This window comes from Poecile atricapillus, unplaced genomic scaffold (assembly GCF_030490865.1).
Source record: "Poecile atricapillus isolate bPoeAtr1 unplaced genomic scaffold, bPoeAtr1.hap1 scaffold_212, whole genome shotgun sequence".
Taxonomy (NCBI): Eukaryota; Metazoa; Chordata; class Aves; order Passeriformes; family Paridae; genus Poecile; species Poecile atricapillus.
This window is the reverse complement of record NW_026709033.1, coordinates 2,827-17,905: the sequence shown is the minus strand read 5'-3', so window position 1 is coordinate 17,905 and position 15,079 is coordinate 2,827. Positions and strand designations below refer to the sequence as shown.

General features: G+C 61.7%; 3 protein-coding genes and 1 long non-coding RNA gene across 5 annotated transcripts; 3 read left to right on the top strand and 1 right to left on the bottom strand.

Annotated features, from left to right (window-relative positions):
- The first annotated feature begins 147 nt into the window (after positions 1 to 147).
- LOC131574284 (4F2 cell-surface antigen heavy chain-like) lies at positions 148 to 5,926 on the top strand. The gene is made up of 9 exons (XM_058828724.1): positions 148 to 610; positions 1,251 to 1,427; positions 1,830 to 1,924; positions 2,030 to 2,098; positions 2,207 to 2,271; positions 2,881 to 3,076; positions 3,950 to 4,087; positions 4,721 to 4,780; positions 5,544 to 5,926. The coding sequence occupies exons 1-9, from the start codon at positions 148 to 150 to the stop codon at positions 5,886 to 5,888; spliced, it is 1,608 nt and encodes a 535-aa protein (XP_058684707.1). The 3' UTR covers positions 5,889 to 5,926.
- A 700-nt stretch (positions 5,927 to 6,626) lies between these two features.
- LOC131574288 (multifunctional methyltransferase subunit TRM112-like protein) lies at positions 6,627 to 10,674 on the top strand. Its single transcript, XM_058828729.1, has 4 exons — positions 6,627 to 6,735; positions 8,695 to 8,796; positions 9,685 to 9,777; positions 9,870 to 10,674. The coding sequence occupies exons 1-4, from the start codon at positions 6,655 to 6,657 to the stop codon at positions 9,969 to 9,971; spliced, it is 378 nt and encodes a 125-aa protein (XP_058684712.1). The 5' UTR covers positions 6,627 to 6,654; the 3' UTR covers positions 9,972 to 10,674.
- A 335-nt stretch (positions 10,675 to 11,009) lies between these two features.
- Positions 11,010 to 14,085, top strand: LOC131574289 (barrier-to-autointegration factor). 2 transcript variants are annotated; one of them, XM_058828730.1, is made up of 3 exons: positions 11,010 to 11,146; positions 12,099 to 12,229; positions 13,095 to 14,085. In XM_058828730.1, the coding sequence occupies exons 2-3, from the start codon at positions 12,104 to 12,106 to the stop codon at positions 13,278 to 13,280; spliced, it is 312 nt and encodes a 103-aa protein (XP_058684713.1). In that variant the 5' UTR covers positions 11,010 to 11,146; positions 12,099 to 12,103; the 3' UTR covers positions 13,281 to 14,085. The 2 variants fall into 2 exon arrangements, with proteins under 2 accessions (XP_058684713.1, XP_058684714.1); XM_058828731.1 differs by having other exon boundaries at positions 11,011 to 11,146; positions 13,134 to 14,085.
- On the bottom strand, positions 12,590 to 13,037 carry LOC131574290 (uncharacterized). The gene is made up of 3 exons (XR_009276453.1): positions 12,930 to 13,037; positions 12,777 to 12,834; positions 12,590 to 12,736 (listed from the first exon to the last, which is right to left on the bottom strand). It is a non-coding gene; the product is annotated as an uncharacterized LOC131574290 (long non-coding RNA).
- Positions 14,086 to 15,079: the final 994 nt, after the last annotated feature.

The following is a 15,079-nucleotide window of genomic DNA, read 5'->3' as shown; positions in this document are numbered from 1 at the left end:
CTTGAAGGGGCAAAGTTGGGGTTCAAAGTCCCCCTTGAGGGCGTTTGGGGGGGGGGGAAGGTCCAACCCCTCCCGAACCCTTTTGGGGTTCCCTGAGGCAGCGGGGGGGATATCCCTGAATATTTTGGGATGTGATTTATCGGGCAGATGGAGCCCGAGTCGCCGCCGCGGGATCTGGAGCTGTCGGCGCTGGAGGCCGAGAAGGAGCCGATGGCGGCGGCCGAGGCGGAGCCGCAGCGGCCCCGTCCCCACCGCGACCCCATCCCGCCCCCGGAATCGCAGCCGGGCAGCGAGAAGAACGGGCTGGTGATGAAAATCCCCCCCGAAGAAGAGGAAGAAGCGGCTTTAGGGGGAGCCGAAGCTTCGGGGAGCCCCAAATTCACGGGCTTGGGCAAAGAGGAGCTGCTGAGGGAGGCCGGGACGGCGCCCTGGGCCCGGGCCCGGATGGTTCTGCTCGTGCTGTTTTGGCTGGGCTGGCTCGGGATGTTGGGAGCCGCTGCTGCCATCGTGGCCCAGGCCCCTCGCTGCCAGCCCCTGCCCTCCAAAGCCTGGTGGGAGCTCGGGGCGCTCTACAGAGCACCCCCAAAAGCCTTCGGGGGGAACCTGAAAGGTGAGGGGTTGGTCCCGTGAAGGGTTTGGGGGGGTCTTGAGAAGTTTGAGGGGTCCTGTGGTGGCCCTGGGAAGTTTGGGGGTCCCTAGAGGGAGTTCAGGGAGTCTCCAGCCGGGATTTGGGGAGGTTTGTGATGTTTTTTAAAGTTTTGGGGGGATCCCGGGAGGGTTTGGGGCTCCCCTGGGAGCCTGTAGTGGGGGGAGGCCCCATTAAGGGACCCCCAAAAGGAATCCAAGGCTGGTTTTTTGGGGGGAGATTCATTTCAGTGCCCCCCAGCACCTGTCAGGAGGGTCCTGGGGTTTATTCCCAGGAGGAATTCCCAAAAACAGCCACAGGATCAGACAGGACTCCCCATCCCTGCTTAAAATGGCCTGGGGGGGAAGTGACTCAGCAATTTGGGGGCATCCCCCCCACTTTGGGGGAGTTTTGGGATCTCTGGAGCTCCCCAAAACCTGAGGGAGCCCCCAAATCTTGGGGATTTTGGAGCTTTCCCCAACTCTGGGGTGATCTGTGGGATCCTGGGAGGACTTTTTGGGACCCCTGGGTCAGTTTTGGGATCTCAGGGGGGGATTTTGGGGTGTTGGGGTTGCTCTGTCGGGTCAGATTTGGGGTTCAGCCCCTTTCTTTTTTCCTCCTCCAGGTGTGGAGAAACGTTTGGGGTACCTGAGGGACAAGCTGCAGATGGGGGGGGTGGTGCTGGGCCCCCTGTACCCCCCAAAAGCTCCAGGAGCCAAAATCCCCGCGCTGAAGGAGCTGGACCCAGCCCTGGGCACCATGCAGGACTTCTCTGCCCTCCTGGAGGAGGCCAAGAGCGAAGGTGAGACCCCAAAACTGGGGAGGGGGACCCCAAAACTGGGGAGAGGGACCCCAAAACTGGGGAGAGGGACCCCAAACCTGGGATGGGGGGGGATACAGTGGAGAGGAACCCCAAAATTGGGGTGAAATGATGGATGGGGGGAGGCAGAGTGGGGTGAGAGCCTAAATTTGGGGGAGGGGGAGCGTGGAATTTAATGTGGGGGCACAGAAGTGGGGGGGACACCCCCAGAATTGGATGGGGGGGGGATTAAAGGGCTGAGAATGTGGCAGGGTGGGGGCTGAATTTGGGGGTTCTCAGGGTTGGGTGTTTGGAGGGGGATCCCCAGTAATTGTGGGGGGGTTCTGTGATGCTGGGGGGGTTTGGGGGTGCCCTGACCCCCCCATTTTCCCTCCCCTCCCCCAGCACTGAAGGTGATCGTGGACCTGACCCCAAATCCCTCCGAGGATCAAGTCTGGGGGGCTGCGGCCAACGACAAGGACGTGCACCAGCAGGTCCAGGTGGGTCTGGGGGGGCCCTGGGGTGGGAGTGGGGGGCTGGGGGAGCCCTGGGGTGGGAGTGGGGGGCTGGGGGAGCCCCCCCTGACCCCCCCCGTGCCCCCTCAGGCTGCCCTGAGCCATTGGCTGAAGGAGGACATTGCTGGAATCTTCCTGGACGGCATCGAGGAGCTGCCGGTGAGGGGAGGGGGGGACACACCATGAATTGGGGAGGGGTTTTGGGGGGCTCTGGGTGACCCCCCAGTGTTTGGGGGGGCTCTGGGTGACCCCCCCATGTCCCCCCAGCCCGATGTGGTGGCCCAGTGGAGGAACCTGACGGAGCATCAGCCCAGCCCCAGCGGCGTGGCCAGGTCTGACCCCCCCCCCCCCAAAACTCACTGAGCCCCCCCAAATCTGCTCCCCCCCATCCCAGCACTGACCCCCCCCTGCTTTGGGCTCCTTCCAAACCCCATTTTTGGGGTGCTCCCTTGATCCCCCTGCCCGTTTTTGGGGTGCTCCCTTGATCCCCCTGCCTGTTTTTGGGGTGTTCCCTGATCCCCCTGCCCGTTTTTGGGGTGCTCCCCAATCCCCCTGCTTGTTTTCTGGGTGTTGGGGGCGCTCCCCTGCTCCTCCACCCCCATTTTTAGGGTGCTCCACTGCTCCCCCCCCATTTTTGGGGTGCTGGGGGCACTATCCTGATCCTTGGCCTTTTTTGGGGTGCTGCCCTGCTCCCCTCTCAGTTTTTGGGGTGCTGGGGGCGTTCCCCTGATCTCTCCCCCCCGTTTTTGGGGTGCTCCCTGATCCCCCTGACCATTTTTTGGGGTGCTGGGGTTGCTCCCCCCCCGTTTTTGGGGTGCTCCCTGATCCCCCTGCCCGTTTTTGGGGTGCTGGGGTTGCTCCCCCCCCCCCCCGTTTTTGGGGTGCTCCCTGATCCCCCTGCCCGTTTTTGGGGTGCTCCCCTGACGCTGTCCCGTTTCCAGGGTGCTGGTGGGGGGCACGCGGCTGGAGGAGCCCTGGAAGGTTCCGCGGGACCCCCAGGGGCCGCAGCTGCTGGTGGGGCCCTTCCTGAGACCCCTGGAGCCCAAACCCGAGGCCGAATCCCCCGAAGGAGCCATCAGGGACCTCCTCAGCTTCCTCAACTCCCCCAACTCCTCCTCCGTGGGGCTGGGCTGGAGCGTGAGTCTGGCACCCCAAAAACCTGCTTGGAACCCCAAAAACCTGCCTGGAACCCCAAAAACCTGCCTGGAACCCCCAAAATCTGCCTGGAACCCCCCAAAACCTCCCCTGGAACCCCCAGAAACCTGCCTGGCATCCCCAAACCTCCCTGGCACTCCAAAAACCTCCTTGGCACCCCCAAAAACTTCCCTGCAATCCCGAAAACCTCCCTGGCATCCCCAAAACCTCCCTGGCACCCCTAAAAACTTGCCTGGAACCCCCAAAAAACTTTCAGGCATTTCCAAAAATCGTCCGTAGCACCCCCAAAACCTCCCTGGCACCCCTAAAACCTCCTTGGCATCCCCCAAAACCTCCCTGGCACCCCAAAATCCCCCCCTGGCACCCCCAGCCCTCCCCTAAACCCCCCTGGGACCCCCCCAACTTCCCCCTAAACCCCCCAAAATCCCCCCCTGGCACTCCCAGACCTCCCCTAAACCCCCCTGGGACCCCCCAGCTTCCCCCTAAACCCCCCAAAATCCCCCCCTGGCACCCCCAGCCCTCCTGTAAACCCGCCTGGCACCTCCAGCCCACCCCTAAACCCCCCAAAATCCCCCCTTGGCACCCCCAGCCCACCCCTAAACCCCCCAGGCCCCCCAGACCACCCCTAGACCCCCCCAAAATCCGCCCCGGGACCCCCAGCCCACCCCCAAAATCCCTCCCTGGCACCCCCAGCCCACCCCTAAACCCCCCTGGGACCCCCCAGCCCACCCCTAAACCCCCCTGGAACCCCCCAACTCCCCCCCAAACCCCCACCCCCAAAGCCCCCTCCCATTTTTTGGGGCACCCACGCAGCTTTTGGGGGTCCCGGGGGTGACTCGGCCGCTGTCCCCACAGGTGGGGTCCCCATGGGAGACCTGGGTGAGCCCCAAACTGCGGCTGCAGCAGCTGCTGCTGGTCTGGGGGCTCCCCGGGACCCCCGTGCTGAGCTACGGGGACGAGCTGCTGCTGCAGAGGCGCCCCATCAACGAGGAGGTGCCGGGAAAGGGAATCCGGGGGGTCCTGGCAGGATTTGGGGGATTTTGGGGGGGCTGGAGATGGGTTTTGGGGATTTTGGGGGGGCTGGAGATGGGTTTGGGGGGGCTGGAGATGGGTTTGGGGGATTTTGGGGGGGCTGGAGATGGGTTTTGGGGGGCTGGAGATGGGTTTGGGGGATTTTGGGGGGCTGGAGCTGGGTTTTGGGGAGGGGTCTGAGGGATTTTGGGGGGTTTGGGGTGTTGGGGTGGGTTTTGGGGAGGGGTTTTAGGGTTTTTGGGGTGCTGGGGAGGGGTTTTGGAGGGCTGGGGGGTTTTGGGGAGGGGTTTTAGGGTTTTTGGGGTGCTGGGGAGGGGTTTTGGGGGGTTTGGGGCGTTGGGGTGGGTTTTGGGGAGGGGTTTTGGGAGCTGGGGAGGTTTTGGGGAGGGGTTTGAGGGGTTTTGGGAGCTGGGACAGTTTTGGGGGGGTTTTGGGGGGCTGGGACGGTTTTGGGGGGGATTTTGGGGTGCTGGGGAGGGGTTTTGGGAGGGATTTGAGGGATTTTGGGGTTTGGGGAGGGGTTTGAGGGATTTTGGGGGGCTGGGGGTGTTTTGGGGTGATCTCCTGACCCAATTTCCGCGGGTTTTGCCCCAGCTGGAGCCGATGCCGTGGGAAATCGCCGAGGGAATCAAAAACGGCGAGAACGACACCGAGGTGGGCGGAGCCTGAGGCTGTGATTGACACTCGGGGTGGGCGGGGCCTGAGGCTGTGATTGACACTCGGGGGTGGGCGGGGCCTGAGACTGATTGACACTCGGGGTGGGCGGGGCCTGAGGCTGTGATTGACACTAGGGGTGGGCGGGGCCTGAGGCTGTGATTGACACTCGGGGTGGGCGGGGCCTGAGGCTGTGATTGACACTCGGGGTGGGCGGGGCTTAATGGGGCGTGGCCCATCAGGGGCGTGGCTTTGCTGCCTTTTATGGCGATCTCGGGGCGGGGCATTTGGGGGGTCTTGGGGGGGATTTGAGGATCTGGGAGGGAAATTTGGGACAATTTTGGGGGTCTGGGGTGGAATTTTGAGAGTCTGGGGAGAATCTTGGGGTGATTTTGAAGGTCTGGGAGGGATTTGGGGATAATTTTGGGGTCTGGGGTGGCTTTGAGGATGATTTTGAAGGTCTGGGAGGGATTTGGGGGATGGTTTTGGGGGTCTGGGAGGGATTTGGGGATAATTTTCGGGGTCTGGGGGGGATTCAGGAGTTTCTTTATAGGGTGGGCCCCACATGGTGCCCTCTTAAAAGGGCAATGCACCCTTAAAAGGGCAACGCACCCTTAAAAGGGTAACACATTTTTAAAAGGGCAACGCCACCCGCTGGTTCCTCAGCCCCCCCCCCCCAAATGGGGTCACATTTTGGGGATCCCCCGACCCCCCCTGGCCCCCCCGACCCCTCCTGACCCCCCTGACCCCTCCCCAATTGCAGCCCCTCGCTGCTCTGGAGCTGTGCCAGGCGCTGTCGTCGCTGCGGCCCCGCGAGCGCTCGCTGCTGCTGGGGGAGGCTCAGGCCGTGAGCGCCGGCGCCGCCATCGCGGTTCTGCGGCGCTGGGACCAGAGCGAGCGATTCCTGCTGGTGCTGAACCCTCACGGGACCCAACTCAAACCTTTTTCCATCAAAAGAGAACCCCAGGACCCCTCCCTGCCCAGCGTGGCCACCCTGCGCTACAGCACCGGCCCCGTGGCCGCCGGCAACCCCGAGCTGCAGCTGGAGACCCTCAGGGTGGGGGGCTACGAGGGGCTCCTGCTCAGCTTCCCCTACGTCCGTCAGTGACCCCCCAAAAAACCCCAAAAACCCCCCAAAAACCCCCCCAGCCCCTCCCGCGGCAGCTTCAGGACCCCCATTTTGGGTGGGGGTCTCACACTCGGCTCCCCTCACTCGATTTTTTGGGTTCTCATCCCGGTTCCTCTCCCCGCTCTGGAGTTTGGGGGGGTTTTTTTCACTCCTGCTCTGTTTTGGGGGTTTTTCTTCTTGGGGTTCCCCTCAAATATGGAATAAATGAGCTGCATTTGTGCCCCTGCTTTTGTTTCTGTTTTAAGGGGGTCTGGTTCACCCCCTCCTCAGGATTTGGGGGTGTCACAGACCCCTGGGAACGCCCCAAAATGAGGGGGAGAAGGGAATTGGGAATTTGGGGGAGTCAAAAGAGGGGAAAGGACACCCCAAAATGAGGGGGGGTTGTATTTGGGGGCCTGAAGGAGGGTCCTGGGGTGGGATTTGGGGGTTTGGGGGTCAGCAGGAGGCTGTTGAGGGGTTAAAGACCCAAAAAATGGGGAAAACCGAGCCCGAAATGGGGGCTGGGATCCTCTGGGTGAGTGGGGACCCCCAAAAGAGAAGGGGCGGGGTCACCCCAGGAAGGGTCTCGGTGCTGTGAGGAGCCCTGAGGGCTTTGGGGGGTCCCTGGGGAATTTGGGGAGGGGGTTCTGACCTCCGGGGGCAGGATGGGAAATTGGCGGTACGGCCCCTTTAAGAGGGGCCCTGCTCCGTTGCCACGGTAACCGTTCCTTCCCGGAAGTGACGCACCGGAAGCGGAAGCGTCGCCATGAAGCTGCTGACCCACAACCTGCTGAGCTCTCACGTGCCGGGGCTGCGGCCCGGGGGCGGCTTCCCCCTGCGGATCGAGGTGGGAACCGGGAGAGCCCCGGGACAGCCCCGGGACAGCCCCGGGACACCCCCCGGGACACCCCCGAGATCCCCGGGACAGCCCCGGGACACCCCCGGGACCACCGGGACAGCCCCGGGACACCCCTGAGATCCCAGGGACACCCCCGGGACACCCCCGGGACCACCGGGACACCCCTGGGACACCCCCGAGACCCCCCGGGACACCCCCGGGACACCCCCGGGACACCCCCGGGACCACCGGGAGGGGCCAGCGCGGCTCCCCCGGGCCCCGGACCGGCCCCGCCGCTTTCCCCGCTCCCGGTGCCTCCGTTCCTCTCCCGTTCCCCCGGGGTTCCTGTCCTGTTATCCCAGTTCCCCCCAGTTATCCCAGTTCCCGTTATCCTAATTCCTGTCCCAGTTCCCCCCAGTTATCCCAGTTCCTGTCCCAGTTATCCCAGTTCCCGTTATCCCAGTTCCCCCAGTTATCCCAGTTCCTCCCCAGTTATCCCAGTTCCTCCCCAGTTATCCCAGTTCCTGTCCCTGTTATCCCAGTTCCCCCCAGTTATCCCAGTTCCCGTTATCCCAGTTCCTGTCCCAGTTCCCCCCAGTTATCCCAGTTCCTGTCCCAGTTATCCCAGTTCCCGTTATCCCAGTTCCCCCAGTTATCCCAGTTCCCCCAGTTATCCCAGTTCCTCCCCAGTTATCCCAGTTCCTGTCCCAGTTATCCCAGTTCCTGTCCCAGTTATCCCAGTTCCCCCAGTCCCTCCCAGTTCCTCCCCAGTTATCCCAGTTCCCCCCAGTTATCCCAGTTCCTGTTATCCCAGTTCCTGTCCCAGTTCCCCCCAGTCCCTCCCAGTTCCCCCAGTCCCAGTTATCCCAGTTCCCCCCAGTCCCTCCCAGTTCCCCCAGTCCCAGTTATCCCAGTTCCTCCCCAGTCCCTCCCAGTTCCCCCAGTCCCAGTTATCCCAGTTCCCCCCAGTCCCTCCCAGTTCCCCCAGTCCCAGTTATCCCAGTTCCCCCCAGTCCCTCCCAGTTCCCCCAGTCCCAGTTATCCCAGTTCCTCCCCAGTCCCTCCCAGTTCCCCCAGTCCCAGTTATCCCAGTTCCCCCAGTCCCTCTCAGTTCCCCCAGTTCCTGTCCCAGTTCCTGTCCCAGATCCTCCCCAGTTCGGTTCCCCCCGTTCTCCCCCCGTTAATTCCCCGTTAATTGCCCTCATTAATTAACCCCGTTAATTACCCGGGGAAGCCCCGCCCATCTCTCATTGTCCCCCTCATCAACCTCCCTGTCCCCAATTAATTAACCTCAAATTAATTAACACCCAGTTAATTAACACACAGTTAATTAACACACCGTTAATTAGCACACAGTTAATTAACCCCTGGTTAATTAACCCCCGGTTAACTAACCCCAAGTTAACCCAAGCTAATTAACCACCAAATAATTAACCCTCCATTAACCCAAATTAACAAACCCCCAACTAACCAACCCCCAATTAACTCCAAATTAATTAACACCAGCTAATTTACCCCCAATTAACCCAAATTAATTAACCACCAATTAACCCCCAATTAACCCAAATTAATTAACACCAGCTTATTAACCCCCGATTAACCCAAATTAATTAACACCAGCTAATTAACCCCCAATTAACCCAAATTAATTAACCCCAATTAACCCAAATTAACCAACCACCAAACAATTAACCCCGAATCACCCCGAACTAACGAACCCCCGAGTAACGACCCCCCGATTTATGAACCCCCATTAACCCAATTAATTAACACCAACTAATTAACCCCCAATTAACCCAAATTAATCAACCCCCAAACAACCAACCCCCGATGAACCCAGATTAACCAACCACCAAACAATTAACCCCGAACTAACGAACCCCCGGGTAACGACCCCCCGATTTATGAACCCCCTGTTAATTAATGAGCCCCAATTAATGAATTAACGCTGGTTAATTACCGGGGCAGGCTGTGGAGGTGCAGGTGCGGCCGGTGCCGTTCAACGCGGCGTTCGTGGCGCGGCTGCTGCCGAGGCTGCGCTGGGACGCACTCAGGGAGGCGGCCGAGAGCGTGAGAGGGGAAATTCGGGGAAATTTGGGGGAATTTGGGGAATTTTGGGGGTCTGGGAGGGAAATTTGGGGGAATTTGGGGGAATTTTGGGGGAAATTTGGGGAAATTTGGGGGAATTTTGGGGAAATTTGGGGGAATTTTGGGGAATTTGGGGGAATTTGGGGGGTTTTGGGGGTCTGGGAGGGAAATTGTGGGGAATTTTGGGGTCTGGGAAGGAAATTCAGGGGAATTTTGGGGGTCTGGGAGGGATTTGGGGATGATTTTGAGAGTCTGGGGGGTTTGGGGGGGGAAATTTGGGGGTTTTTGTGGAATTTTGGGGGTCTGAGGGGGATTTGGGGGAGTTTTGGGGGTCTGGGAGGGAAATTTGGGGAAATTTTGGGGGTCTTGGGGGGATTTGGGGGGGAGTTTTGGGGTCTGGGAGGGGTTTGGGGGAAACTTGAGGGAATTTTGGGGGTCTGAGAGGGATTTGGGGGAGTTTTGGGGGGGATTTGGGGGGTCTGGGGGGTTTAGGGGGGAGTTTTGGGAGAGTTTTGGGGGTCAGGGAGGGAAATTTGGGGGAATTTTGGGGGATCTGGGGGGGATTTGGGGATGATTTTGAGAGTCGGGGGGATTTATGGGGCCTGGGGAGGATTTGGGGATGATTTTGGGGGTCTGGAGGGGAATTCAGTGATGATTTTGGGGGTCTGGGGGGGCTCAATGAGCAGGAGAATCTTTTTGTGGGGGGAGGGATCATTTTTGGGGTCTCAGAATCCTCCAAATTTTTGGGGAATGAGGAGAAATCTCAGATTTGGGGGTTTTTAATGAGGGGCAACAATTTGGGGGGGGGTCCCCAAACCCCCCCAGTGACCCCAAACCCCCCCAGTGACCCCCCCTTTGTGCCCCCCCAAGCTGGGGCGCCCCTCGGAGCTGCCCCCCGAGCCCCTCCCCAACTCCGAGAGCGACGAGGAATTCCTGCGCCGCGTCCACCACGTCCTGCTCGAGGTATGGGGGGTCCCCAAAACCCCCGGGGGGGGTCCCCAAAACCCCCAGGGACCCCCCAAAACCCCCCCTGACCCCCCAAATTCCCATCCCAGGTGGAGGTGCTCGAGGGCTCCCTGCAGTGCCCGGACTCCGGGCGTCGCTTCCCCATCTCCAAGGGGGTCCCCAACCTCCTCCTGAGCGAGGACGAGGCCTGAGGAGGGGTCGGGACCCCCAAATTCACCCCCAAAATGGGGCTCAGCCCCTCCCCCCCCCGGACAGGATTGTGGGGAGCGCGAGAAAACCCCAAATTCCCGCGGTTTTGCCCCAAAAATGAGGCCCCAATTTCACCCCCGCCGCTTTAAACCTGAGGGGGCGTGGCCTTCTCAACTTCATTTGCATATGGGCGTGGCCAATCCTCCATTTATGCAAATCAGAAATCTGCTTAATTGCATTTTAGGCGGGAGTTTGTTTTATTTGCATAATGGGCGGGAAATTCCTGGTTTTTCCTCCCTAATTCCCCATTTTTCTCCCTAAATCTCTCCTTCCTTCCCAAATTTCTCGGTTTTGCCCCAAATCCTTTTATTTTCCCTAAATTTCACCATTTTTTTCCCTCCCAAGTTCCTCTTTTTGTCTCAAAATCCTCCGGTTTTGCCCTCAAATTCCTCTCCTTTCTCCTCATTCCCTCCTTTGTGCCCCCCAACTTGGATTTTGCCCCAAAATCTCAATTTTTTCCCCATTTTTTTGCCCCCAAATCCTTTCTATTCCAAACCTCCCGTTTTTCCCCAGTCTCCGCCTCTTTCTCCGCTGCTTTCCCCTGGTTTCCCTTCCCGACCTTCTGACCCGTTACATTTTTAACATTTCCCATGGATTTAATAAAAAATCCCCATTTTTTGGGCTCGATTTTGGGCCGGAATCGCCGCTTTTGGTCTCTTTGAGGCTCCTTTGATAAAATCCGGAGGGTTGGGGGAGCACGGGGGGGAATTTTTGGGAGACCCTGGAGGTGTCCAGGTGAGCGGGGGATGCCGGGAGGGCCCTGCAGGCGCTGTGCGGGGATCGGGGAGGCCCCGGGGTGTTCCCGGAGGTGTTTCCGGGGATCGGGGAAGCCCCGGGGTGGTCCCGGAGGTGTTTCCGGGGCTCCCGGGAGCACCTGGAGCCGTTTCCCGGTGACCGGGAACACCTGGGAGGACCCGGCGGGCGCTGGGAGGACCCGGCTCCTCTCTATGATCCCAGAGCGCCCCCCCGCGGCCGCCGCTCCGCGCCTGCGCCTCGGTGGTTTCTGCGCGCGCGCCGCCGGAAGTGGCGTCAGCACGGGGCGCCGCCGGATGTGACGTCAGTGCGTAGCGGCAGCGGCCTGAGGCGGGAGCGGCGGTTGGAGCGGCCCGAGGGGACGGTGAGGGCGGGGGGGGCGCAGAGGGGACCGGGAGGGGCCGGAGGGGACCGGGAGGGGACCTTGAGGGGCGGGGAGGGGACCCGAGGGGCGGGGAGGGGACGCGAGGGGCGGGAGAGCCGGGAGGCGGCGAAGGGGAGGGGCGGGAAGGGCCTGAGGGGCGGGACGGGGCGGGGGAGGGGCGGGGGAGTCTGGGAGGGGCGGGAGGGTCCGGCCGGGCTCCCTGGGTGTCCCCTCGGTGCCCCCTCAGTGTCCCCTCATTGTCCCCTCATTGCTCCCTCAATGTCCCCTCAGTATCCCCTCGGTGCCCCCTCAGAGTCCCCTCATTGTCCCCTCATTGCTCCCTCAATGTCCCCTCAGTGCCCCCTCAGTGTCCCCTCAATGTCCCCTCAGTGTCCCCTCAGTGCCCCCTCAGAGTCCCCTCAGTGTCCCCTCAGTGTCCCCTCATTGCTCCCTCAATGTCCCCTCAGTGTCCCCTCAGTGTCCCCTCATTGCTCCCTCAATGTCCCCTCAGTGTCCCCTCAGTGTCCCCTCATTGCTCCCTCAATGTCCCCTCAATGTCCCCTCAGTGCCCCCTCAGTGTCCCCTCAGTGTCCCTTCGGTGAGCCCTCAATGTCCCCCCAGTGTCCCCTCAGTGTCCCCTCAATGTCCCCTCAGTGTCCCCTCAGTGTCCCCTCAGTGTCCCCCTCATTCCCTGTCCCCTCTCTGTCCTCGTGTCCCCTCAGGGTCCCCACCCCCAGCTCTGTCCCTGTTCCCTCCCTCGCTGTCCCCACCCTGGCGCTGTCCCTGTGTCCCCCTGAGCTGTCCCTGTGTCTGTCCCCCTGATGTCCCCACTGTCCCCTGGCTGTCCCCAATGTCCCCCCACTGTCCCCCCGGTGTCCCCACTGTCCCCTGAGTGTCCCCGGTGTCCCCTGAGTGTCCCCAGTGTCCCCTGAGTGTCCCCTGGTGTCCCCAGGCGCCATGTCCTCCACGTCACAGAAGCACCGGGACTTCGTGGCGGAGCCGATGGGGGAGAAGCCGGTGGGGACCTTGGCCGGGATCGGGGACGTGCTGGGCAGGAAACTGGAGGAGAAAGGATTTGACAAGGTGGGGACACCTGGGGACAGCTGGGGACATCAGGGGACACTTGGGGACATCAGGAACATCAGGGGACACTTGGGGACAGCTGGGATACCTGGGGGATATCTGGGGACATTGGGGACATCAGGAATACCTGGGGACAGCTGTGGACATCAGGGGATGTTGGGGACATCAGGAATAGCTGGGGACATCAGGAACACCTGGGGGGACATCTGGAGACACTTGGGGGGACATCTTGGGACACCTGGGGACATCTGGGAAAGGGTTTGGACAATGGGGACACTGAGGAAGGGCTTGGACAAAGACGTTCCCAGGGTTTTGGGGACACCTGGGGACATCACCACAAGTCTGGGGACACCTCCAGGGCTTTGGGGACACTTCCAGGGCTTTGGGGACATTTCCAGGGCTTTGGGGACACCTGGGGACATCTCCACAGGTCTGGGGAGACCTCCAGGGCTTTGGGGACACTGAGGAAGGGCTTGGACAGAAACATTCCCAGGGTTTTGGGGACACCTGGGGACATCTGGGGACATTCCCAGGGTTTTGGGGACACCTGGGGACATCACCACAGGTTTGGGGACATTCCCAGGGTTTTGGGGACCCCTCCAGGGCTTTGGGGACACTGAGGAAAGTCTTGGACAGAAACATTCCCAGGGTTTTGGGGACACCTGGGGACATCACCAGGGCTTTGGGGACACGTGGGGACACCTGGGGACATCTCCAGGGCTTTGGGGACACTGAGGCAGGGCTGGCACTGCAAGACCCTGCTGGGGACAGCCCTGGGGACACTTCAGGGTGGGGAGGGGGTGTGACAGGAGCCCCTTGGGGAGGCTCAGGGGGGCAGGGAGGGGACACTGGCGATGTCCCCAAGGGCAGGGTGACAGGGCTGTCCCCGGTGTCCCCGGGCCAGGCCTACGTGGTGCTGGGGCAGTTCCTGGTGCTGCGCAAGGACGAGGAGCTGTTCCGGGAGTGGCTCAAGGAGACGTGCGGGGCCAACGCCAAACAGAGCCGCGACTGCTCGGGCTGCCTGCGCGAGTGGTGCGACGCCTTCCTCTGAGCCCCCTCCCCAAATCTGGGCACCCCAAAACCCCCCCGAGCCACTCCCTGCACCCCAAAATCCCTCCCTGCACCCCAAACCCCCCCCCGAGCCACTTGCTGCACCCCAAACCCCCCCCGAGCTCCTCCCTGCACCCCAAAACCCCTCCCTGTACCCCAAAATCCCTCTCTGCACCTCAAAATCCCTCCTGGAGTCCCCAAAACATCGAAGTCCTGGCGAGTTCCAGCTGCTGGATGCACCTGGGAGGGGATGGGGGCTCCCCAAAATCATCCTGGGGACCCCAAAACCACCCTGGGGACCCCAAAACCACCCCTGGGGAACCCAAAACCACCCTGGGGACCCCAAAACCACCCTGGGGAACCCAAAATCCCCGTGGGGACTCCAAAACCACCCTGGGGACCCCAAAATCACTCTTGGGACCCCAAAACCCTCCTGACCCTTACCATGCGCCCCCTCCCCAACCCCCTCACACCTGTGGGACCCCCAAACCGGTGCTGCCACCCCCCCAAAATTCATCCCCGGGCGGGGGTCCCAGGGTGCCACCCCTCCCCCATCACCCCAAAACCACCTTGGGGGGGCTGAGGGGGTCCCCACCTTCCCCTCCCCCCAGCACAGGCTGGGGTTTTGGGGTGCCGCCCTCGCAGGGGGGTTCGTGTTCATTTGGGGCGCCCCTCCCCCCGCCATTAGTGTTACTTTGGGGTGCCCCCGCCCCTCCCCCACCGGGGGTCTCTGTTATTTCAGGGGTGCCCCCCCAAGTTTGTTTTTAAAACGATTTTCTAAACAATAAAGGTTTTGCTGTGCTGCACCTGGACGCGTCCCGGGGTTTGGGGGGGTCGCGGAAGGATTTGGGGGTTCGGGGGGAGGATTTGGGGGACCCCAGGAAGATTTGGGGGGACCCAGAACGGCCAGGGTCCTCCAGAGCAGACGAGTTTGGCCTCCGGGCGGGAAAGAGCGGAGTCCTCCAGAGCAGACGAGTTTTGGGCTCCGGGCGGGATAGAGCAGAGTCCTCCAGAGCAGACGAGTTTGGCCTCCGGGCGGGATAGAGCGGAGTCCTCCAGAGCAGACGAGTTTGGCCTCCGGGCGGGAAAGAGCGGAGTCCTCCAGAGCAGACGAGTTTGGCCTCCGGGCGGGATAGAGCAGAGTCCTCCAGAGCAGACGAGTTTGGCCTCCGGGCGGGAAAGAGGGGAGTCCTCCAGAGCAGACGAGTTTGGCCTCCGGGCGGGATAGAGCGGAGTCCTCCAGAGCAGACGAGTTTGGCCTCCGGGCGGGATAGAGCGGAGTCCTCCAGAGCAGACGAGTTTGGCCTCCGGGCGGGATAGAGCGGAGTCCTCCAGAGCAGACGAGTTTGGCCTCCGGGCGGGATAGAGCGGAGTCCTCCAGAGCAGACGAGTTTTGGGCTCCGGGCGGGATAGAGCGGAGTCCTCCAGAGCAGACGAGTTTGGCCTCCGGGCGGGAAAGAGGGGAGTCCTCCAGAGCAGACGAGTTTGGCCTCCGGGCGGGATAGAGCGGAGTCCTCCAGAGCAGACGAGTTTGGCCTCCGGGCGGGAAAGAGCGGAGTCCTCCAGAGCAGACGAGTTTGGCCTCCAAGCGGGATAGAGCAGAGTCCTCCAGAGCAGACGAGTTTGGCCTCCGGGCGGGATAGAGCGGAGTCCTCCAGAGCAGACGAGTTTGGCCTCCGGGCGGGAAAGAGCGGAGTCCTCCAGAGCAGACGAGTTTGGCCTCCGGGCGGGAAAGAGCGGAGTCCTCCAGAGCAGACGAGTTTGGCCTCCGGGCGGGAAAGAGCGGAGTCCTCCAGAGCA